General features: G+C 39.1%; 1 protein-coding gene across 1 annotated transcript in view; it reads left to right on the top strand.

Annotated features, from left to right (window-relative positions):
• Nucleotides 1-26,148, top strand: part of REPS2 (RALBP1 associated Eps domain containing 2) — a 198,116-nt gene that overhangs the window by 163,164 nt on the left and 8,804 nt on the right. Inside the window, exons 15-17 of the mRNA XM_090264169.1 lie at nt 11,936-12,019; nt 13,094-13,239; nt 20,504-20,609. Of these exons, the coding sequence (XP_090120295.1) occupies nt 11,936-12,019; nt 13,094-13,239; nt 20,504-20,609 (336 nt within the window). The remainder of the gene's footprint in view (nt 1-11,935; nt 12,020-13,093; nt 13,240-20,503; nt 20,610-26,148) is intronic.

Raw genomic sequence — 26,148 nt, 5'->3', positions numbered from 1 at the left:
AAATGATGCTCAACATCACTAGTCATCACTACCTTTTGTGACAGCTTGGATGGAACTTGAGAACATTATACTAAGTAAAATAAGCCTGTTGGTGAAAGACAAATACCATGTAATCTCACATATAAGAGGAATCTAATGAACAACATAAACTTAACAAACAAAATAGAACCACAGACATGGAACAGACTGACAGTGACCAGAGGGGAAGAGGGAGGGGGATAAGGGTGGAAAGAATGGGAAGGGATCAGTCAAAGAACGTGTATGAAGGGCCCACGGACACGGACAACGGTGTGGGAATTGACTGTGGGAGCAGTGGGTGGGATGGCAGAGGAGGGCAAAGGGAGAAAATTGGGACAACTGTAATAGAATATAGAATAACAATAAAAATGATTTAATAAGAAATGAAGTGCCTTCCCCAATGCAGACTTACATTCATCTTGGCCAAAGTAGCTTTCACGTTTTGTTTACTGGGTCATATTTGGTGTAACAAAAGGCCAAGTATAACCCTTATCCTGCTTTCTGAAAAGGAACACAAAGGCAGAACTTCTGCATCATAAATAATTACTTTCTAAACTGATTTTAGAACTACACATACTGTAGAGGCATTTGAGTCTTCATTTATTTTATTAATTTAACCAAGCTCTTAAGTATAGTGCTTATGCACCAGATGCTCTTCCCAGTGTTTTACACATATTAATTCATTTAATCCTAGTAACCATATGCAATAGATTGTGTTGCTGTACTCATTTTGCACATAAGTAAACTAAGGCACAGAGAAGTTTAGGAATTTTCGCAAGTTTGCTCACAGCAAGTAAGAGTTAAAGCTGCAATTCTGATCCCACGGTGGCAGCTCCTCCTATGCTGTGTAATACAACCATATCTCAGAATCATTCTCTTAACCCCTCTCTTCTTATCAACTGAGTTGACAGGTTATCTTTATCAGGGACACATTTTACATTATGAAACCTCATAACAAATCAGCTTTACCCGACCACCGATAGCTTGTTTTCTTTCTTAGGTTTCTCCCTCTTGTTGTTATTGTGTAAAACTTACTTTGCTGACATCATTCTTTTGGAAGATGCTGTAAGTTCATTTAATAATTCATCAGGTGTTAATGGAATGTATTTACAACAGGCCAAGACTTCGTTGAGAATTGCGGGAGCACAAAGGTTGTGATACACTCCTTAGAGTGTAGCTCCTTTAGCCTTCCTGACTCTCATGCCTAATTCCATTCATTGTGTAGTTTTTCACGGTGTGCGTATGTAACTGTCATTCTCTGTTCTCATTTAAACCCATTTCCTTATACAGTCATACCTCGGAACTTGTTGGCTTCAAAACCCATCAAACCATGTACTCATTACATCTTGATGAGAAAGAAACGTTTCAGCACTCGGCACTTGCTGGAACTTGTATGAGCCACTACTCTGCCCTGCAAGAGAAAATGCTTCATTGTTCGGTACTTGTCGTTTTCGGCACTTGTCACAAGTTCCAGAATGCATTAATAATGAGTACCAACATACTACTGTACTTCATTGTCAAGGGTTGTAGGCAATAGCTGGATACCATGTTTCCTATAACTAACAAGCTAGCCCAGTTTTTCCTCTGGGGTCAGTATGGTTGGTTTCTAGGTTACTCAACTAAAGGAATCCTTATTTGTCTTCTCTGGTCCCCCCTACCACACAGTGTCAGAAACCAAGAAGCACTCCTAAGTTTCAGGGGAGGAGCAAGTACAGAAGTGGGGCAGGATGGGAAGGCACTCAAATGTGCTATGATGTTAATGAGAAAGGACAATGGAGGAGAACCAGATGTCAGGGCCAGGAAGGCAGTCTGACAGAGTATTAAAAACATGGGCTCAGGGTTCAAGTCCTGTATCTGCCTCTTATTGGCTGTGTGTCTTTGGGCAAGTTACTTAGCCTCTCTGTGTCTCAATTTCATCACCTGTAAAGTGAGGGTAATGGGAAAGTATGTCTACTCTCATATGGTTCTCGTGATGCTTAAATGAGTTAATATCCATAAAGCACTTAGAACAGTGCCTGGTGTATGGTCAACCCTCAATGACAATTAGCTGTTAATAATTATTATCACTCCAGGCCCAGCAAAACAGAGGCAGGGTCTAGTTGGCACATGGAAGAACAGATTCAGGATAGCAAGAAGTTAGTGGCCATAGGCCCAGAATGAGTGCCAGACTGGCCTACTGAATCACTTAGTAGAATGACATTCTTTCCCATTTCTGGGGTCAGCAAACTACAGTCTATAGGCCAAATCCACATCATCATCTGTTTCCAAAAATAATGGAAATGAGATGAGTCCATGGAAAGACAGATTGATCTCCCCATCAGCCTTTTAACCCACTCTCTGCTGACTCAAGGACTATAATTGATTCCTCTGTCTGTAGTTTAGCTTTGCCTTGAGGACCTTTATCTGATCAAGATGTTCTGTCTTTCAGACATTATGAGCAAAATCTTGAGCAAATATTCTTTATTCAACTGACCACCTCAAAGACTTGCTGTGGGTGGCCCTTCCCAACTCTGTGTTTGACAACCCTAATTAGAAGAAACCAGACTAAGCCCTCACCTTCAAGAAGAGGAAAAGGGAAATAAGCCTGTCAGGAAAACAGGGTAAAGGATTTATTTCCTCTAGACTCTTTCCTGAGGACTCTGCTCTGCTTGGCAGGTTCTGTAGGTATCACCAGCTGGTGTACTGGTAAGCCTTTGCTCCAATTTGGAGCTTTGCTGATGTCTGTATTGTAAATCCTTCCACTATGGCTGATTGCAGGTAGAGTTGGGAAATGATGTGCATCATCACTGACTCATTGGTACCAGTGTGCTCTGATTTTTTATTGATTTTAATTTTATTATTATTTTTTAGTCTAGGGCACTGTTTCAGCTCAATCCCAGAATGTGCTGTTAGAAGTGGGCCATATTTTTGAATTTGATAGAGATGAATCTTCCCTCTTGTTTACATTTAAGTTGTACCACTAGGTGGCAGTTGAAGGACATTACAGGAAATTGGCTCTACTTGATTTATTTATTTTTACTTCAAGTATAAGGTGCATATTGAAAAGTGTGCATTGAACGTTCAACCCAATGGATTTTCACAAGCAGAACACATGTGTGTAATCAGCGCTGAAATGAAGAAACAGAGTATTACTAGCACCCCCAAAAGTTCTTCTTATGCTGTTTTCCAGGTTCTTATCCCTTACGTTTAGGGTTAGCACTATTCTGACTTCTAACAGCATAAATTAGTTTTACTGGTTTTCTACTTTGTATAAATGGAACCAAGCAGTATATACTCTTGTTTCTGGTTTCTTTTGCTTAAGTGTTGTTTGTGTGATTCATCCATATCGTGTGTAATTGTAGATCATTGCTGTGTAGTATTCCATTGTGTGTGCAAATATATCACTGTTTTCTACTGTTGATGGACATTTGAGTAGTTTTTAAATTTTGGCAATCATAAAAAATGCTTCTGTGCATATTCATGTACAAGTTTTTGAGTAGATGTAGGTTTTCATCGCTTTTGGGTATATACTTACGAGTAGGAATTCTGGGTAATAGGATAAGCATATGTTCAGCTTTAGTGGATACCACCAAACAGTTTTGTAAAGTGTTTGTAGTGATTTATACTTCAGCAACAGCGTTCCCATTTCAGTTCCACATCCTCATCAATACTAAATTTATTTCATGTTAGCTGGGTTCTAACTCTTACGTAATTTTTATAGCTCCCACTCTAGCCAGTTATTTCTAATTGAATTGTTTTTAAAGCCACCTTCTTCTGATGGCATAGCTTATGCAGGAAGGGCGGTGTCAGCCCAAAAGGGGACATTTATCATAGCCTCAATGTGAGCTATCAGTAGTTGAAAAGGTGTTATTCAAACATTTCATTACTAATATAGAGCAATGGGACTGGGTAGGAGGTTCAAAATTATAACTGTGGTAAAATATAGGTGAGGCTAGGACTTTGAAATTTTTATATACTTTAGGTATTGTAGCCAGGCCTATATGTGTCTAACATCTGGGACCAGCAAAAAAGAATTTCTAAAGGCCTCATAACCAGGTACTTTTGAATTGTGATGGTGGTGGGTGCCTGTTTTAGTAAGGGTTGGTTTGGTGTGGTAAAGAGGCATGCAGGTGGCACCTTTCTGCAGCCTTATCCAATGGGGAACATGAATCTCAAGAGAATTCTGCCACAGACAATCTTTTCTGTGAGGTCCATGTTGTTGGCTCTGCAAGTGGCATTATAATACGGTTTTAGGTATGTGATGAATAGAAGGTGGGGCTCAGACTTCACTCAGGTCTCTGTTCTATTGCTAGAAATTGGAACTAGAAAGACAGAACCCTAGTCATGGTAAAAAATATTTGTCTTTTAGACCAAAATACAGTGCCAAGAGTCTTATAGTTGTAACAGTAGGTCTGTTTCATGGATGTTGTTCATAATCCATTGTGTTCCAGGAATCCCCAAGGGATTATGATGTGTCACTACTATATCCAGGGGTTAGTTGTCCATTATAGCTACTGATTATCCACGTCCATCAGAATTGTCCCTGAGCTCCTCTGTCAGTGTTTTCCTGGGTGTCTCCAATTTTGGACTGGCCAGCTATAGGGCGGCCACCAGAGATGTTCAGTGCAAAGTGCCTGAAATGTCTGTGCTGAGGTAGCCATGATGAAATCTGAAAGTCTGAAAGGGCTTTTATTTTTGAAAATTTCTTCCCTCCAATGCTCGTAGCAATAATATTTGGTGGCACAAATTTGGATTGTGAATAGCCTGCTTTAGTGGACCTGCTTATAATCTAAACTGGGGTCAGCACTTTCTCAGTTTAGGTTTTCATCTTCTGGCAAGAGGAGAAAAGTTTCTTATGTTGAATTGGCTGCTACTTGCAGGAGCAAATCCTATGCCTGGGAAACCAATTGTAATTTTATTTCTGATTATGAGAGTAACTGCCATTATTGAACAGTAAGTATATAATAATGTATCACACTCTAGACATATCTTTCACTTAATCTTCACAATCCTAAGAGTTAAGGTGGATTATCCCCTTTTGCAGACAAAGAAATTGTGGCTCAGAGAGGTTAAGCACATGCTTAGGTTATACACCAATCAAGCACAAAGCTTGGGTTTGACTTCAAAGCCTGTGCTCTATAATTGCTGTGCTCCATGGTTCCATTTACTCTGAGGTGAATTCTTGACTTGTCAACTGGAATATGAAACAGTGTTGGGTTCATTACTAGCTCATTTCACACATTGATCAGGAGACATGCTATTTGCTGGCATTCAGCTTAGGCACCAGGAAAACAATAATGAAACAAGACTAGATCCTATCCTCTAGGTGCTGCTTATACTTCTCCATATCTCTGCCTCTTAGGTGACTTTGGTCATGGGTTTTTGTAATGGTTCTTACAGAGAATTCAGTCCTTTGGACTGATTAGGGAATGATGGGGTTTGCTGTGGCCAGTGTCATGCTGGTCATTGGTTTTGCATCTCCTATGCCTGGGTTTGACCATATGGTTTTCTGGTGTGCCCGTACCTAGCAGAGATGGGGGTCAGGTGAAAGTTAGGCACCGAATGACATTTAAAATACCAATAAGATGGTGGAGATCCCCTAGAGGCTGTAGCAGGGTTGTCTGCTCATCTGCTTAGAATTTAGCCACTGCCCTTGTAATTCCGTCTTGGGATCTGCCTGGATTCCTGGGTGGTAAATGGAGCTTGAGTTTCTTTTTCCAATCTGTCAGTAGCATGAAAATTACGAGTTTTTAAAATGTCACCAATTATCCACACCTTAGCAATTAGTTCAGCAATTAGACTACTTATTTTTAAAATTAGATGTGACTTTTTTTGTTTCAAATTTGACTTTTAAACAAGTCTTATTGCTGAAGATTTTTCTCAGTTTCAATTATTTATTTATTTATGGAACTATATTGCAAACACTTCTATTCCCTCCATGGTAAAAGGACGAGAAAACAATTAAGAATCCTGGGTAGTTTTTGCTGGAGAGCTTGTGGCCTTTTGCAGATTAGGACCTTGGATACTTGGTTTTCTCATCTCTTAAATGAAGAATTTGGACCATCAGTGGTTCCCAGTTGGTCTGGGTTGGCTTCATAAAAATCACCCAGGGTGCTTGTTAAAATAGAAGTTTCTAATACTCCACACTTAGGAGATTATCATTGGGGAAGTCTGGGGTAGCATCTAAACATCTAATTTATAAAAATTCCCTAGATAATTCTCCTTTGCAGCTATATTTGGGATCCACTAGGCTAGAGTCTAGAACAAACAGAACTGAGTTGGGAAAAAACTTCTGGTGTGTTTGAAGATTCAGATAAAAAATGTGCCTGGAGTGGGTTCCATATGGACAAACTAACGCAGTTGTGATGCAGAGGTAAATTAGAGCCAGATGACAGAAGGTCTGTAATTGGCTGAGGGATTGTGTTGTGTGCCATTGGCCTTAGGGACCCATTGAGGGTCTTTGAGAAAAAGTGTTTTGATGAGAAGGTGCTTTACTTTACAAAGTAGTTCCTCAGTGGTGTGCAGGGTGGTTTGGATTGGGGGGAAAAACTGAAGGCTGGAAAAAGACCCACTGAAGTTTTTGCAGTGGCCGAGGCAGGAGGTGTGATGAGCACCTGGGCTCAGATGGGTGCTATGGGACCTTTGGAAAGCTGGCCTGCCTGGATCTGAGGCATGTTATTTTTAAGCTACTTATAAAAATCCATAATTTATCAGTGTTGTGTTCATCTGCTTTAAGCATTATAATGAACAGTTTTTATTGTGTTTGTGTCCAGAAGGTTTTAAAAGAGCCCAGTAAATAAATTCATGCAGGGTAGTTGGCAGCAGTAACAACAGCTGCTACTACAGGGAAGGCGGGAGGAGGGAAGGGAGCCCATTTTTGCCAGGCAGCAACCCCATCATCACCCTGCCTCATGCTCTTGGCCAATGCGAGAGGGGGAAGGGTGTACAGCACAGGCCCCTGGAGTTGGATCTGGCAACCACTATGGAGAATGTTCCTCCCAAAGGGTTGAGTGTGGAACATGTCATTTGCCATTCAAGTCAAATGCAATATTTTTTCCTTTGTTCCCCTAAAACCCAGCCTGTGATTCAATGTTTCCCAAAGTGTGTCCCACAGAACATTAATTCTGCTGCATATTAATAGGAGGTGCAGGAGAATAAGGGATAGAAGCTAAGTAAATTTGGGAACGGCTGGGTTAAGCAAAGTCAGTGGCTTCCTTTACCTCGCAGAATTTCAGAGTGGGTGATATGCAATGTGCTTTGCAAATTTGTAAGAGGGACATAGACTGTGTGGTGTTTCTTAAGGTTATTTGTAATTCTTTTTCCCTCTAGGCCAGGGGCTGGCAAACTATGAACCACATGCCAATCTATCCCAACACCTGTTCTTGTAAATAAAGTTTATTGCAGCACAGCCACACCCATTCATTGTATTGTCTATACTACGTTAGAACTCAACAGCAGGATTGCAAAATTGCAATGGAGATCTGAATACCCAGAGATCAAATGCCCTGGACAACTGAAAATATGTAGTATCTGGCTCTTTTTTTAAAGTTTTTTGAATTTCTATTTTTAAAATTTTATTTATTTTTATTGTTGTTCTATAACAGTTGTCTCAGTTTCTCCCCATTGCTCTCAAGTGCCCCGCCCACCCCACCCCACCCCCTTTTATAAGAAGGTTGCCAGTCCCTGCTCTAGGCAATTCATCGAACTGGTATTGGTCTAACACTGCTTTGTAGTGAATCTGCTTAATGTGTCTCACTTATATGCTGCCACATTTTTTCCTCTTGCTTTAAACTGTTTTCTCTTGCAACTATTTAACCATTGTTTAAGATCAATACCTGGATTCCATGTGCCATTGTTCTTTTCTTTCACTTACCACATTTTGCCAATTACCAACAGAAATAACTCTCAAATCTGCATATTCCCACTCCCACCAGACTGGTTTAAATGACCGTGGTCTCTTATCTTTTTTTTTTGCCTTCTAGTTTAGTTTCCTTCCCCTAATATGGGTTGCTCCCACTCCATTTGCCTGTATGGCTCTCAGAATAAGTTCCAAATCCTGAACAGGGATGTACCAATCTAGTTCAGAAAACAGACTACTCTAAGCATTTCACATTGGAAGAGATTTCATTCAAGGAATTTGGTACTTAAAAAAAAGTAGATGTATCAGAGTAACAAAGATGAGGGAGGGCCACCACTATCAGGTTTGTCACAGCCTTCTATAAGTTAGGACATTTTAAGAACTGAGGGAATAGCTGAAGATGCTCAGACTGTCTGCAGCACCAAAGTAATGATTTGTAGAGAAATACCTGAGGCCTCTATAAGACCTTCTGACTGCTGAAACCCATGCTTTCTTGTCTACCACTGCTGGAGGACCAATAGCATTGCTTTTCTTTTACCTTCTTGGTTTCCTGTGCATGACTCTTAGTAGCAACAGGAACTCTGTTGAAAGGAGATTCTATAAATGTAGTTTCCAGGCTTCTGCCCCCTGTACTGCAGGGAAGAGCTTAGAAGCAGGGAATGGTGCTGAGTGGCTTATAGACAATCCAGGGCAATGATCTGTAAGACCGTGTCTGATCCACTACACTGCCATTGTCCAGCTTCAGTTCTCCCATTCTTCTCTACTGTTCACCCCACTAGACCCCAAATTCCAGACATACAAGAGTGTTTTTTCAGAGGCCTAAAGCAGTTAACATTTATTATCTCAGTTTCTGTAGGTTAGAGATTCAGGAGCAACTAATCTGGGTGGTTCTGGCTCAGGTTTTAATTATGCCACAGTCAAGATTTTGGTCAGGGATGTAATCATCTGAAGGCTCGACTAAGGCTGGAGGGTCCTCTTATAAGATGATTCCTCCACATGGCTGTTGGCAGGAGGCCTCACTTCCTTGCTACACAGGCCCCTTATTAGGACTGATTGAGTGTCCTCACAGCATGGCAGCTGGTTTCCCCCAGAACACATCTGAAAGAGAGAGAGACCAAGGAGGAGCATACTACTGTGCTTTAACTCCTCTTGTCTGGGAATACTTTGGTTTCTCAGGTCCAGAACCCGAGATGAGGATTTTTGGGAAGTGACATATCAGATGTATGAAATAAATACCTGTATAATTGAATAACTGAACGAACCCTTCTTCTGGTAGATAATCGAAATGGCTAGCCTCCCTGGGCCTATGGTCATTTCCGGGGAGCCAACTGAGCAGGAGCCATGTTGTTCTATCAACCATGGGGATGGGCAAAGCCCCAGAACATGTCTTCACATCCTGAGTGGCAGCACCTCCAAATCCATGTGACCTGTGTAGGCTTTTGGTTACAAAATTAGAATGAAAACATATTTCTCATTTGTGAGTAGGGAAATATTAATATTAAAATATGAGATACATTTATATGGAACCTTAGCTCAGGTTTCAGTGAGCTCTTGACTAAAAATACATTTTTCTGGCTTGCCACATCCTGGCCAAGTGCATACTATTACACAGGAGTCATGAGGGAAGGACTGCCATTTGCAGAATTAATGTAATCTAAACCTTTGTTTCTTGACAAGATTCAAGCATTGGATTTCAGTTTAGACAATGTAAACTTCCGGACAAGAGCATATTGTCCATATTGACAGCGGAGTTGTTCCACTGAGGCTTCCCTGCTTCCATGGGTTATCACTTTCCCAAAATGGTTAACTTGGAAAAGTCTGAAGAAAAGCAAAGAAATCTCTCTGGTTTGTTCTGTTTTCCAGCTTCCAAGTCTCATGTAAGCCTCATGCTATTTTCATGAAGGAAAGTGAAATCGTTTATTGGGGAGGAAGTCTTCTGCATGTCTCAATCTCATCTTTAGTTTTTTTTTTTGTTTTTTTAAACAACAGGCTGGTTTTCTTTTCCCATCTCTTTTCTTGGGATAATTTCTGGCTCTGGTGAGGCTCTGCCTTTCCAGCACCTTCTGGATTCCTTTGTTCCAGGCCCCTCATGAGATTCACGCCTCTGTAAGTTCAACAGATGAACCCATTTAGAATCAGTCATGGAGCAATAGAAAGGGGTGGGGAGGTCTTGATTTTCTTTGTAAGGAGTTTGATGGTTACATCCAGCCTGACACAACACTGAGGAATTGTTTGTTACTTGTCATAGAGCTAGAAAATTCAGATCTTTGAGTGCCATTTCAGGAAGGTAAATTTGTAAATGAAAAAAATTCAGATATGTCTAACAATGGCTTCTTCATCCTTCCCATCCCCAGCCCATTGTTGTTTGTGTTTTTAGACACTTAAGAGAAATCAAAGGCAGTGATAAAGTCAGCCACTACTTTTGCTGTGCTCAGAAACATCATTTTTGTTGAAAAGAGGATCCAATTTATCATATCCCTCAATCAATATTTTTACAACAAGGAGGCTTCATTCATCTCCCCAGGAAAGGGAGCCTTAGAGCAAAATACTTCACTCTGTCTGCCTAGTGGTAGAAGGGAACTGACCAATTGAAAGGCATGGTGACTAAGCCTGGCTGGTGGAATGTGCTATGCACACCCATGGTCCCTGCAGGGGGCTGCGCACATAGACTTGGGGCCAGAATGTATGTGTCCGAAGGAATAGATATTGAGGTAGAGGGCAAGAAAGGACCTTGGGTCCAATTTCCAATTCTTTAGCACAGTGCATGAGAAGCCCTGCGTTCCAGGGGCTTATTGGGCCCTCACTCAGCCATTAATAAAACTGGCAGTAGGCTGGCAGATATTGAAGTAAGATGCCATTTGTCAGAACCCCCAGGGAAGGTGGGTGAGTGCCCACATCCCCCAGACTCCTGACAGTAAATGGCTCCTGGATGGCTTTGCATGGGTGTTCCCCACATTCTTCAAACTCAGTATGCCCCAAAGTGAGCTCTCCATACACCTGTTTCTCCTATGGTTTCCATCTTGGGGTACCCTAGGCTGACATTCTGGGTGTTAGAGCATAGGAGGCCTCCTTTTTGACCATCCCCATGCAGTGCCCCTCTTGTTGGCTGCACCCTGCTTATCACCCAGATCTCAGCCAGGATATCACCTTCACCTGAGTCTTTGCTGACCCCGCATCATCCTAATTCCACTGAAGTATGTTTGCTCGATCATTTCTTTGCTTCTCCCACTAGACTTAAGCTCCTTGTAAGGAAGGTCTGGGGCTCATTCATCCTTGTATTATTGTATACCACTGCCAGCATAGGACCTGCCTGTAGTAGCTGTTCAATAAATATTTCTTGGCCCAGGAAATATAGAACAGAGTGGTTGCAAACCCAGCTTTAGGACCTGAGGTCTGGATTCAGACCCTACTATTTGTGTGATCTTGGGTGAATTTCTTCTTGATCCTCAATTTCTTCACTAATAAGATGGAGATAATAACTACTTTCGGGTTTGTGTTGATAAAGTGAAATAATCCATGCAAAGCACCTAGAACAATGTGTGACACATAGTAAGTGTTCTGTATTTTCCAGTATTTATTAATAATAACAGTCATAATAATACATTTATTTGTAATGGAAAGGAAAAGGGTATAAGAAATAGTTGGAACTAGAAATCAGGCACGTTGAGAACCTGTAAAATGGGTTTGGAACAGGTGGGAGTTGGTCAGGAACCAAGGTTGCTAGCAAAGGGTGGTGAAAATATAGGAGCAGATGGGATTACACTGGGAAAGAATGAACAGGGAGGGGAAAATGAGACAGGGAACTGAAGACAGAACCTTGAGGAATCCTACATCTTAGGGATAGAGGAGTCAACAGAACAGACTCCTTTTCCTGAGGTTCAGCAGTGCTGGAAGGAGGGATGGGAGGGAAGAGCAGGGTCTATGGGAGATTTTCTCAAGGATCAGTAGACCTCCCCATGCTTGGCTGAAACTTGGTCTAAATCAATTTCCTCGAAGTGACTATTTTCCTAAGTGTTCTTCATTATACATTTGGGTAGTTAAGGTTTTGCATTTTATCCTTTCTTTGATCTTTTGCTGCAGTCCGAGCAAGGGTCCGAGGCTGAGTTACACCCCCAACTGAGCAGAACCCCCTCCCAAGCTGCAGAGAGTAGTCCAACAAAGAAGGTAAGGCCAGCACAAAGGTGCCACTGTGGTAGCATTGTGAGCTCTGTGGGGTTTCTTGCCTCTGTTAGCGTATCTACCATTTTAAAGTTTTCGTGTCCTATTGTGAATGTTAATGACTCAGATTTCCTAGAGTTTGGGTTTTTTGTGAAGATGGGGTCCTGATGACTCCTGGGCCGGACCTTGATGTCACTGGCAGTTTGCACTTCCCTCTTCAGCCTCCCAGCTAAATATGGCGACTTCGCTGTTAGCAAGACCAAGAAATGAGGTGGGGAGGGACAGATGCCTTAAGCAGAACCCCACACACTGCTAAGCCTCTAGGAGCAGCTTTTTGGGTTATGGTAGTCTCCCCACCTTTGTTTTTGTGCTGTGGTCTCTTCTGCACCTTGGCTTCTTCACCTCAGCTCACCCACGTCACTGAGTCCCGGGTCATTTGCTCAGTAAGCATCACCCACTCATTGTGCTGTCCTTTCATCTTCTTACCCTCCTCTTGTCCTTCCCCATTTTCTCAGGCTCTTCTCTCAGGAAAGAGAGTGGGCCCTGGCTCAGAAACACAGGTGAAGCAGGGGACCTTCAAGGAAGTAGACCAGCTGTCTCCTTCCAGAAGACACCGTGGCTCTTGGGGGGGGGGGGTAGGAAAATGCTGAACATATGAATGAGACTGTTACAAACTTCAAAACTTAGAACGTATTCCAAAAAGCCCCAGAGTGAGGCAAGAGTGAATTTTGTCTTCAGTGGAAAAGACTCTGTGCTGTGAGATGCACACAGCATTTACAATAGTAGGAAAATAGGAGAGGGTGGGTCCCTGGAATCTGATTCCTGTGTCTTTCCGGGTGACAAAAAAGAGATAATAGGCTGCAAGCATGAAAAACAAAAACAAGGAGGAAAGAAAGGCCACTGGAATCTGATGCCCGTATCCCTCCAGCTCTTGCTGAGCAGTGAATCAGTCACATAACTTTGGGTGCGGAATTCCAGTAGAGCACATGCATGATCTTACAGGAACATAGGGGCGTTGGCATGATGGGGGGAGCATTTAATTTTTTTTAACATTTTGGGTTTTTTGTTTTTAATCTACAGGACATACCACATTCTCAGCCTCCATCCAAGCCCATCCGTAGGAAATTACGACCTGAAAATCAAGCTACAGAAAGTCAAGAGTCTTCTGCTACTGTCGGCAGGCCAGCGTCTGCAGCAACTGTGAAACCCCACCCAACAGTCCAAAAGTGAGTAGAACAGATAAGTGAGAGTGGGGTTGAAGCGTTCCTTTCAAATTTTCATATATATGTAAATGTAGATGTGTTTACTTTACACTCATACCATAAAAAGATATGATTATGTGAATGCAATCTTACCTTACTCATCTCTGTGATGGGATTGCCATTTCTAGTCACATAAAAAGAGGCTTCTAAGCTATAGATCTTATCCTGAACCAAGGGTCAAGCGACGACAAGGCTGTGGTGTATTTCGGTTTGATTTGATTTCTTTCCCTTCCTCCTCCCCTTCTACTCCTTGTGGGGGCTCACATTTCCCTAGGAAGAAGACAGTACTTTAAAGGGAAATTTTCCCTCTTTGCCTCTTAATCTTATGTTTCCCCATGGCAAATAGCAGCTTCATGACCCACAGACCCAAATTTCAACAGATGTGGGGTGTGATTTCTTTCTTTTTTTAAAAAATTTTTAATGTATTTTTAATTTTAATTGACATACAGTATTATATTAGTTTCAGGTGTACAACATGGTGATTCAACATTTATGTTTCTTACAAGTTGATCACAGTAAGTCTAGTAACCATCTCTCAGTGTACATAGTTATTACAATGTTATCGACTCTTTTTCCTATCTGTACATTACATCCCCATGATCTTTTTAATTCCCATGAAGTGTCTGTTGTTGACCATCTCAGCACAGAATCATCACCTGCAGAGTCTCCAAGATAACTCTCTAGCCAGCTAACAGACATTGGGGGGCAGGCAGGGACTGAGAGAACAATGCTCTGGACAAACAATCTTTTTTCAGAGGCTTTGGCATACGAAGAGCTAGCACTTGCCTCAATTTCCCTGTTTGTGAAATGGAGCAAGGTGTTGAGGGCAGAAACCTGCTGTTGTGTTTGACTTCAAGTGAGCCCTACTGGTCACTAATGTAAATGCTGAAGATCTATCATGAAACTGCTCTAGAGACCTTGCAGGTCTCAGTGACTGCTGTGGATTTTCGCCTGCTTACACTGTCATGGAAAGAAAGCAACAGGTATTTTCTTTTTTTAAATTTTCAATTAGAGTTTACATTCAACATCATTTTGTACTAGTTTCAGGTATAACATAGTGGTTTGACAATCATAAACTTTAAAAAGCGTCCCCTCCCCAATGTTTCAGTACCCATCTGGCCCCATACATAGTTATTACAGTATTATTGACAATATTCCCTGTGCTGTACCTTACATCCCTGTGTCTACTGTATAACTAAGTAAAGCAACAGGTTTTGTGGCTGTAACCTGCCTTTGAAGCCAAAGCCCCATTCTAAATCTGTGCAGCACTCTTTTTTTCAGAGGATGGTTTTTGTTTTCATTTTTCCAAATGGATAGTTAGTTCCCTGGTGTCATCAGTGCTTGAATGAAGTGTATTTTGTCTGTACAGGTCACTGACAGCTTTCATTTTCCAGCCACTCCCAAGCCTAGGGCATGGATCTTGATCAGGGCCAAAGATGGCTAAACTTTCTTCCACATAATTCCCCAGCTTTCCACTTTTAATCTCTGCTTCACATTAATGCTAGTCACTCGGTGGTGGCTACAATGTCCATCAAAGTGGATTGGCAAGGCAACTGGTACTGTTCACAAAGAGATCTTTTTCATTTTATTGTCTTTATTTGTTGTTTTCTAAACAGCTGTATGGAGATATAATTCACATAGCATACAATTCACCCTTTTCAATATACAATTTCGTGGTTTTTAGTATATTCACAAAGTCATGGAACCATCACCATGATCTAATTTTCGAACATTTTCATCACCCCCAAAAGAAATTCTATGTCCATTAGCAGTCATTTTCCATTCTCTCCTCCCTCAAGCCCCAGGCAAATACTAATCTACTTTCTGTCATAGATTTCCCTATTCTGGGCATTTTATGTAAATAGAATCATACATGTAGTCTTTTGTGACTAGCTTCCTTTATTTAGCATAATGTCTTCAGGGTTCATCCATGTTATAGCATCATGAATCAGAACTTAATTCTTTTTTATTGCTGAATAATATCCCATTGTATTGATAGAATACATTTTATTCATCCATCCATCAGTTTATGGCCATTTGGGATGTTTCTACTTTTCAGCTATTAAGAATAATGCTGCTATACTGTTTGTTTACAAGTTTTTATGGGGACTTATGTTTTCATTTGTCTTGAGCATATACCTAGGAGTAGATTTGCTAGGTCTTAGAGTAAGTCTATGTTTTACAGTTTGAGGAATTGCCAAACTGTGTTCTACAGTGGCAGCATTTTGCAATCCTGCCAGTAATGTATGAGAGTTCTAGTTTCTTCTCTTCCTTGCCAATGCTTGTTATTATGTGTTTTTTTTTTTTTTTTTAATTCTAGCCATTTTAGTGGATGTGAAGTGATATCTCATTGTGGTTTAGATTGCATTTTCCTAATGACTTGTGATGTTGAGCATCTTTTCATGTGCTTGTTGGCCACTTGTATATCTTCTTTGAAGAAATGTCTACTCAGATTCTTTGCCCGTGTTTATATTGGATTGTTTATCTTTATTTTTGAGTCATGAGTTCTTTATATATTCTGGATACAGGTACCTTATCAGATATATACTTAGCAAATATTTTCTCCCATTTAGTGGATTGTCTTTTCACTTTCTTGATAGTATTATTTGCAGCATAAAGATTTTAAATTTTGATGAAATCCAATTTTTCTATTTTTTTCTTCTGTCACTTGTGCTTTTGGTACCACATCTAAGAAACCATTGGCTAACCCAGGTTCATGAAGATTTGTTCCTGTGTTTGCATCTAAAAGTTTTATACTTTCAGGTCTTACATGGAAACCTATGATCAACTTTGAGTTCATTTTTGTGTATAAAATGAGGAAGGGGTCCAACTTTATTCTTTTGCATGTGGATATTCAGTTGTCCCAGCACCATTTGTTGAAAGGAGATATTTTATCTGCCTGTTTAGTGACTGTCCCTCACTATGATTCTCTCACTGGTTAAGTAACCACATGGTGTCAGCTGAGAGACTAGCAACCACCAACAACATAAATAGTGCTATAAATGGCAAGGAGTTAAACTTTGGGGTCAGGGAACTTTATGCAACCAATTTTAGTTCCCAGACCAGTTTATTTTGGAGCAATAAGAAGTGACTTAGCCTTCATAATTTGTTAAGCCCTGAGGAGAGAGACAGCTAGGCACATGATGGTTAGTCTGTATGGTCCTTTCTCAACCAGGGTTCTGGGAAAGAATTAAGCTCTGATACCCTTACACATCCATTGTCTATAATAAGTAAATCTCTTTCCTGTTCATCTAGACTGGTCTTTACTATGTATCCTCTTTGGGAAAATTGAGAAAAATCACAAATCATTTTCTTAATTCTCTAACAGAACACTTGTTAAGAAAGGCTAAAAAATTGATTAGTTGCAAAATAGTCATCAGCAGTTTGGGAAATGAACATCAGACTGACCTATTATAAGAAACAAATTCTCCTTTACATATCATCATTGTGTACTCCATTTAGGGCAAAGGAACTGAGTCCAGGTTATAAGTTATATCATAAGGAGCTCTCAGATTGTGTCATCATTAATGATGTGCCCATAGGACAGAAGTAGAGTTTTTCTTTAAAATAATTTGGCTTAGTTGCTTTTTCCCCACTTCTTGTGTATCTGCTTAGCATGGACTTTGGAAAATAGAATGGCTTGAGCAGTTTGGAGATAGAAGATGTTGTGTGACAGTACTATGACTAAACTTCTGCCAGCCTCCATGGCTTCTGCTCTCCTCTATAACCCCAGGAGGTGTCCTGTGCCACTTAAGGACATGTTCAGCAGCCAGTGTGGCAGTGTCTGCTTGCCTACATGATGTTCTCAATGTGGTATAACATCAAAGCCAGAAAATGGACATCAGGACAGTGTATGTGTATACAGTTGATGCTTCAGCCACCTAGGGTTTAGGGGCATTGGTACCCCCATGAAGTCAAATATCCATGTATAACTTTTCACTCTCCAAAAACTTGATGTCTGCAGGTGATTGGTTCCAGGACCCCCAATCTACCCCCTGCAGATACCAAAACACGCGATGTCCAAGTGTCCTATAGAAAAGGGTCAGTCAGTGCATACAGTCAATCTTTCAAATCTGTGGACCCCCAACCATGGATTGAAAACAGCACAGGTATTTATTGAAAAAATCTGCATATAAATGGACCTGTGCAGTTCAAACCCATGTTGTTCAGTGGTCAACTGGAGTTGTATGCTATTTTATCACATGTGTAAAGTCTTGTAACCAGCACTGTAATCAAGATACAAGAGTCACACCTACCTTCTCTTCTCCACTATTTCTTGCCCCTGGAAACACTAATCTGTTTTCTATCTCTATAGTTCTGTTATTTTTATAATGTCATATAAATACAATCGTACAGCATGTGGGGTTTTTTGCACTTGGTATAATACCCTTGACCTCCATTCAAGTTGTTATGTATGTTAGTACTGCTAAGCAGTATTCTATGACATGGATGTACCACAGTCTTAGTCATTTAGAGACATTTTGGTTGTATCTAGTTGTTGAGTATTACAAATAAAGCTGCTGTGAGCATCTATGTACAGGTTCTGTGTGTGTGTGTGTGTTTGTACAGGTTCTTACGTGTACGTAAGTTTTCATTTCTCTGGGATAAATGTTCAGGAGTGTTATCATTGGGTTGTGTGCTAAGGGTAGGTTGGGTTTTTTATAGAAACTACCGTTTTTTTTCCAAAATGACTGTACCATTTTATCTTCCCACTAGCAGTGTGTGAGAGATTCAGTTCCTCCACATCCTCACCAGCATTTGGTATTGCCACAATTTTTTTATTTTAGCTCTTCTAATAGGTGTGTAGTGCTGTTCCATCATTGTCTTCATTTGCATTTTCCTAATTGCTAATGATGTTGCAGATCTTTTCATGTGTGTATTTGCCATCATATATCCTCTTGGGTAACATGTCTCTTCCTGCCCTTTGCCTGTTTTCTGATTGAATTGTTCTTTCTGCTATCGAATTTGAGAGTTCTTTATATATTCTAAATATATAAAGTTGACATCTTTACTATGTTGAGTCTTCCGATCCATGAACATGACCTGTTTCTCCATTTATTTAGAACTTACTCTATTTCTTTTGTCAGTGTTGCATAGTGTTCATCATGTAAGTTCTGTACATGTTTTGATATATCTCACGATTTCAGTTTGAGTCTTTGTACTTGATGTTGTATTTTTTACATTGATTTCCAAGTGGTCATTGTTAGTAATTGAAATACTTTTGACTTTTTTATGCTAATCTTATATCCTGCAAACTCACTTTTATTCATGCTGAAACCGCTTATTAGTTCTAGGAGATTTTGTAGGTTTCTTGGGATTTTCTACATAAGACCATCATCTGAAAATATAGACTATTTCGTTTCTTTTCAAGATATATGCCTTTTATTTCCTTTTCTTGCATTATTGTACTGGCTAAGACTTCCAGTATTATGATAAAAATAGTGCTGAGAGCAGAAATTCTTGCCTTTTTCTTAATCTTTAGAGGGAAAACATTCATATTTTCATTAAGTATGACAATAACTGTAGCTTTTTGTAGAGCTTCTTTATGAAGTTAAGGAGGTTCACCTCTATTCATAGTTTTCTGAGAGTTTTTTTAAAAATCATGAATGGGTGATAAGTATTATCAGGTGCTTTTACTGCATCAATTAATATGGTCATGTGATTTTTCTTCTTTCACCTGTTAGGATGGTGGATTTCATTGATGGATTTTTGAATATTGACTCAGCCTTGCATCATTGGAATAAACTCCTCTTGGTCATAGTATATAATGCTTTTCATATATTGCTGAATTCTATTTACTAGTCTTTTGTTAAGTATTTTACATCTATAATTAGGAGGGATATTCTGCTTAATTTTCTGTCTTGCTAGGCTGCCTTTTTCTAGTTCTTTGATTAGAGGAAGCAGGATTTGGGGCGGGGGCTGTATTTTTGGTCTGCCCTCTTTGATATTTATGGATTGCCAACATCTTCACTATCCAGTCTGGGATCTATGAAGCAAAAAATAGCAGCCAGGGAATTTCCTGCTATATGTTTTCCTGGGTACCAAGTTCCCTAGCTAATTTCCCTTCTCTATTCAACTTTTTGGAGTCATCTTATATTTTATACATTATGTCCAGGGTTTTAACTGTATGTACTAATTGGAAGAAATAGAGAGGTGTGTCTTCTCCTGAAACCAGAAATCCAGCCTTTTCTGCATTTATAAAGGTGAAAAATTCATCTTCAAATTTTTTGAGGAAGTGAGTATGTATGCCTTCTACAGAACAGCAGAGTGGCTGGCATAGAAAATATTCTAAGTGAATATTAATCAGATTGCTACAGTGGTCACAATACATTTCAGTTAAGTTGCTCTGGCTTAGAACTCATTTCCCAGTGATTATAAATATGTTTGTTTTTTCTAGGGGAACTTAAATTGCCATTTCACTCTGAGCACTCAGTTCAGTATTTTTTGTTGTGGGATATAAAGTTGTAGATTATACAATTATGTTGATTTATTATCCCAACTGTGGACAGTTTCAAGAGAGAAAGAGTGTGCTAAGAATAATTAGGGCCGGACAAGCAGTGTACGCAGAGACTGTAATGGGCAAAGTGGGACATGTGATCACCCTATTTATTACCTGTTTTATGAATTCGCTATTGACTTAATTTGGGAATACAGGTATTGAAACATTTCTGTGCATTTCTGAAGTGCTACGGTCGTATATCCTGGCATATCCATATGCATGTGCTCACTCACACTCAAGCAGTCATCCCTAATAATAAAGGAATAAAGGAAAGTTATGTAGGCTGGCTAAATTAATATAGGGTCTTTGCTAAAGAAAATGTTCTTATTTTACCTTCAGACATGTCCACAGGGGCCACCTGCAGGTCTTTTAAATGCCATTAATGCCTACACAAAAACAGCATTCTAGTTAATATGGTTTGTCCAGAAGAAATACTTACTAAAATATCTTGGAATAAGTGGAACACAAAGTGTTTGAAAAAGCCCTACTCATAGCTTTTCTTCAAGTTATAAAATTGGTACTTTCGGTGTAAATAATTCATCCTGACAAATTTGTGTAATTTGGTGTGTGCCTTCCTGCCTGCTTGTGAGTACATGATTTTATTTTTGGAGCTCTCTGTCATTTAGTACCTTGTTAGTTTAGCACTTTTCATGAATTAGAGAGTTCTGACAAGGGTCAAGGGTCTAGACCCTAAGTTCTATTTCACTGAATTGTTTGTGCTTTTTGTAGACAATCTTCCAAACAGAAGAAGGCTATTCAGACTGCTATCCGCAAAAATAAAGAGGCAAATGCAGTGCTGGCCCGGCTGAACAGTGAACTCCAGCAGCAGCTCAAGGTAAGGGGCTTCCTGATTTTGGATTACCAAGCTTTTCATTTAAACATCTAGTTGTTTTGTTCTGTTTTGAACATTGACGGAATGTCTGGTTTCATTTCTATTGGCAAGACTTGTCTTTGTTCTCAACTCCATTGGAAGACAGAGAATTGATGTATTTAAGATTCATGCGTTGGTTCTTGTATATTTAGAAGAAAACTAGTATCTCTAATATGTAGGCTACATATTGTGTGTTAGTTAAAAGGACAGACATTCTATTATAAGGGCTGTTTGAAGCATTCTTTATAGTCTAAAGCTTCTGGGTAAACCCTTGCTTATTTACATCCATCCTGAATGATGCTATATTTATTTCAGTGGAAGAGAGTGGCCCTGATACTATCAAAGACCAGCCCCTTCCCTGGTACCTTGGAAATGGTTCCATATCACCTTGTCAAGGACATCACCCCTGTTGTTATCACCTGTGTCTCTTCATTATTAATCTCATCTGTATTAGTTTCTCAGGGCTGCCATAGCAAAGTATGACAAAGTGGGTGGTTTAAAATAACAAATCTAAAACCCTTTTGCCCATTATACTTAGTTTGGACTGAGGGAAATATTTTAGGTTTCCCTCCTCTCAGACCTCTGGGCTCTTTCTGTCCAAACCATTAGGATAGAAAAGAGAAACCAGTTCTAAAGTGAAGCCCACAGACCACCCCATACTTCACCAACCCAGCCACTTAGTTCAGCCAAACTGTTGAGCCTCAGGAGGTGGCGATGCAGACAGGATTAAGTGAGGCCTATACGTACGGACAATCATTCAGGTAATGAGATCATAGGCTTATGCCCTATGAAAACAGAATGCACATGTTAATTTATGTGACAGCCAACTGACCTGAAGTCTGCACGATCCTTCCCCATGTGGGAAGGCCACCCTCCCCTCCACACCCCCACTATTAATAGGGATTTCTGGACCCAAGGGTAGGTAGGACGACGACCATGTCCAGCTTGAAGCAGCTAGAGGAGCACGAGACCTTTGCCCATTGTCCTTTATAAGATTATGAAGGGTCTTAAGTCTGAGAGGGAGGGATTGTTATTTTTTATTAAAATAATTAATTAGTCAATTATTTTTTTAAAAAAGAAGAAGAATATATGAAAGAGTGAAGCGGGAGAGCTAATATGTATGACCCATGGGCATGGACTTGGGGGAGTTGCTGGGAGAGGGAGGGTGCTGGGTGGAGGGGAGCAAAGGGGAAAAATTGGAACTTGTAATAATATAATCAATAAAATATACTTTAAAAAGTTAAAAAAATAAAATAACAAATGTAGTCTCGTAACTCGTGTCCTCTGATCCTGTACTGGCTCATTCCTACCCACACGTGAATGTGCTCCGGTATTGTCCATCATCTGGACCCCACATTCTTCTTCAGCTGCTGCTGGTTTCTCTGGCCTCCGTCACAGCCACGTTTCTGAAGAGTCCTTTCCATTTACTATCTCGGCTTCCTCACCAACAGCTTTTGCTCCTTCCACTTCAGTATGATGTGTCTCCTCCACTCACACTCCTCCTAACAGCCAAATCCAAAGGTCTTGTCTTAATATTATTTGAATTTTCAGACCACACAATTGGCTGTTCCCTCCTCTAAGGTCACTTTTCTAACTGGCTTTTGGGAAACCAAACCTAGCTCAGTTCTTTCTACTTCACTGGTGCTTCCTCTTTCGTGTTCTCTGCTGTCTATTTAAAATGGAGTTTTTGGTCTTTTTTGTTTGTTTGTTTGTTGGCGTTGTAGGTAGATGCTTTTTATATTATCTTGGTTGCCAGTCCTTTGTCATATATATGTTTTATGGATGTTTTCTTCCAATCTTTGTTTTACTTATTCATTTTCTTAACCATGTCTTTTCATGAACAGTAGTTTTAAATTCGGATAAAATCTAATTTATCATTTTTCTCTTATGGTTATTTTTTTCTGTTTAAGGAAGCTTTGCCTACATGTAAATTATGAAGATATTCTCATATTTTTCTAAAGACTTTATTGTAATATGTTTGTTAAAAATTTGCTAAGAGGGTAGATCTTATGTTAAGTGTTCTTATCACATACACCAAATAATAATAATAATAATAATAATAATAATAATAATAATAATAAGTGAAGAGAGTGGGAGGAAACTTTTAGACGTGATAATTTTATGGTATGTGGTGGTTGCAAAGATGTGTAATTATCTTCAAACTCATCACACTGTATACATTACATATAATAGCCCTTTTATATGTCAATCATACCTCAATAAAGTGGTTCAAAAAAAAAAAAAAAACCCAAATGGATCATAAGTATTATTCAACTTGTGTAACTGGGATTTTGTGCCCTTTGAGTAATACCTCCCCATTTCCCTTTACCTCAGCCTCTGGCAGCCTCCGTTCTACACTCTGGTTCTATGAATTTGACTATTTTAGGTTCCTCATTTAAATCATGTCATGTAGTGTTTGTCTTTCTCTGACTGTCTTATTTCCCATAGCATAATGTCCTCCAGGTTCATCCATGCTGTAACAAATGACAGAATTTCTTTTTTACTATTTACTTATTTTTTAAATTTAAGTGTAGTTGGTATACAATATTATATTAGTTTCAAGTGTGCAATATAGTGATTCAACATTTATGTACCTTATGATGTGATCATCATGATAATCTAGTAGGGATTTCTTTCTTTTTAAAGACTGAATAATATGTATAATTGTACATATATATATTTCCTTTATCCATTCATCTGTGTATGGGCATTTAGGTTGCTTCTGTGTCTTAGCTATTGTGTCTAAAGCTGTAGTGAACAAGGGAGTATAGATATCTCTTTGAGAAATTGATTTTATTGATTTTAGTTCTTTTGGATATATATCCAAAACTGGGATTGCTGGATCATATGGTAATTCTATTACTTTTTCAGCTTTATTGAGATATAATTGACATGTAACATTGTGTAACTTTAAGATGCACAACATGTTGATTTGATATACTTATATAATGCAATTTGATTGTCATAGTATTGTTAGTTACCACCTCCATCACCTCACATAATTACTGTTTCTTTTTTGAGGTAAGGACATTTAGGATTTACTCTCTTAGCAACTTTCAGGTATATAATGCATATGGCTACATATAGTCACAATACTGTACATTAGATCCCTAGAACTTACACATCTTATGTCTGGAAATTTGTATTCTTAACCAATAATTCCTCATTTCTTCCACCCCTCATCCCTTGGCAGCCACCATTCTATTGTCTGTTTCTATGAATTCAGCTTTATTATATTTCATATATAAGTAATATCATACAGTATTTTTCTTTCTCTGATTTATTTCACTTAGCTTAATAGCCACCAAATTTATCCATGTTGTCACAAAAGGCAGGATTTTCTTCTTTCTTATGACTGAATAATATTTCATTGTATGTACATATCACATCTTCCTTTTCCATTCATCAACTGACAAAAACTTAGGTTGTTTTCATAGCTTGAGTATTTGTAAGTAATGCTGCAATAAACATGGGGGTTCGGATATCCCTTCGAGATCCTGATTTCTTTTCCTTTGGATGTATACCCAGGAGTGGGGTTGCTGCATAATATGGATAATATGTAGGTTTTATCGTTTTTTAATTTGAGGAACCTCCATACTGTTCTTTTTTGATAGTGGCTCTATCAATTTATATAACCACCAACAGTGCCAAGGTTCCCTTTCTTCACATCCTTGCCAACACATATCTCTTTTCTTTTTGATGGTAACCATTTTAACAGGTGTAAGGTGGTATTTCACTGTGGTCTTGATTTGCATTTCTTTGATGATTAGTGATGTTGAGCACCTTTCCATGTACCTGTTGGCCATTTGTTTTGGCATGTTGTGTTTCCATTTTTATTTGTTTCAATAATTTTTTAAATTTCCCTTTGGATTTCTTTTTTGACCCATTGGTTGTTCAGGAGTGTGTTGTTTAATTTCCACATATTTATAAATTTTCCACCTTTCCTCCTGTTATCATTTTCCAGTTTCATAGTGTCATGGTCAGCCTCCTTAAATTTGCCAATATTTGCTTTATTCCATGTGTGCTTTAAAAGAATATGTATTCTGCTGCTGTTGGAATGTTTGGTTATGTCTCTTAGGTCCACCTGATATAAAGTTTGGTTCAAGTTCAACATGTTCTTACTGATTTTCTGTCTGGATGATATATCCATTGTTGAAAGTAGGGTATTGAAATCCCTTACTATTATTATATTGTTGTCTCTTTCCTTATTCAGATATTCGCTTAGTATCTTTAGCTGCTCTGGTGTTTGGTACATATATATTTATGATAGTTATATTTTCTTGATGAATTAAGCCCTTTAAAATTATATAATGACCTTCTCTGTCTCATTACAATTTTTAACGTGAAGTCTGTTTGGTCTACTATAAGTATACTACCCCTGCTCTCTTTTGGTGTCTACTTCATGGAATATCTTTCTCATCCCTTCATTTTGAGTCAATGTGTGTGACCTTGAAACTGGAGTGAGTTTCTTGGATTACTTTGGTGCACTTGTCAAAAGTGTAATGAGTATACAATATAAGTGTAAATTTATGTCTGGGTTCTTATTCTGTCCCATTAATCTATTTGTTGATCCTTATACCTGAACCACACAGTCTTGATTAGTGTTACTTTATAGTAAGTCTTGAAATCAGGTAGTATAAATTTTTCAATCTGATCTTTTTCAAGAGTCCTTTGAATGTTCTGGGCCCTTTGTTTCATGTAAATTTTAGAATTGTTATGTCCTTTGCTACAAAATAGCCTATTAGGATTATGATTGGGTTTGCATTGAATCAAGAGATTGGTTTATGGAGAATTGACATATAAATAATGTTGAGTCTGTCAGTCTGTGAACAGAGTACTTCTCTCCAGTTATTGAGATCTTGTAAAATTCCTCTCAGTGGTTCTGAGTATACAAAGCAATTACATATCTTTTGTTAAATTTCCAAATTTTTGTGCTGTTGAATTTTAAATGATCAATTGTGATAATGCATTTTTGTGATATTAATTTTTTTTTGAAAATTGAATTGCATTTCAAGATTTTATTGTTTAACTGAGTTTATGAATGGCCAATAGAATACAAGGTAAACACACAAAAAGCAATCATTTTCCTATATATAAGTAACGAACAATTTGTAACTGAAATTTGAAAAACAATACTATTCAATAGCTTGTCCCTTCCCCCAAATGAATACTTAGGTATAAAATCATCAAAACACACAGGATCTGCCCTGGTTGGTATGGTTCCATTGGTTGGCGTGTCATCCCATGGCCAAAGAGTTGGGGTTCAATTACCCATCGGGGCACATACTTAGGTTGAGGTTTGGTCCCTGGTCTGGACGTGTATGATTCCCCAGTCTGGGTGTGTATGGGAGGCAACCAATTGATGCTTCTGTCTTACGTTGATGTTTATCTCTCTCTATTCCTTTCGCCCTTCCTCTCTCTCTGAAAACAGTGAAAAAAATGTCTTCCAGTGAGGATTTAAAAAACAAAACAAAACTGGATCTATATACTGAAAAGTACAAAG

The sequence above is a fragment of the Furipterus horrens genome, unplaced genomic scaffold (assembly GCF_987537825.1).
Source record: "Furipterus horrens unplaced genomic scaffold, mFurHor1.1.pri manual_scaffold_17, whole genome shotgun sequence".
NCBI classification, from domain to species: Eukaryota; Metazoa; Chordata; class Mammalia; order Chiroptera; family Furipteridae; genus Furipterus; species Furipterus horrens.
The sequence above is the reverse complement of the archived record's forward strand: the minus strand, read 5'-3'. Positions and strand labels throughout refer to the sequence as shown.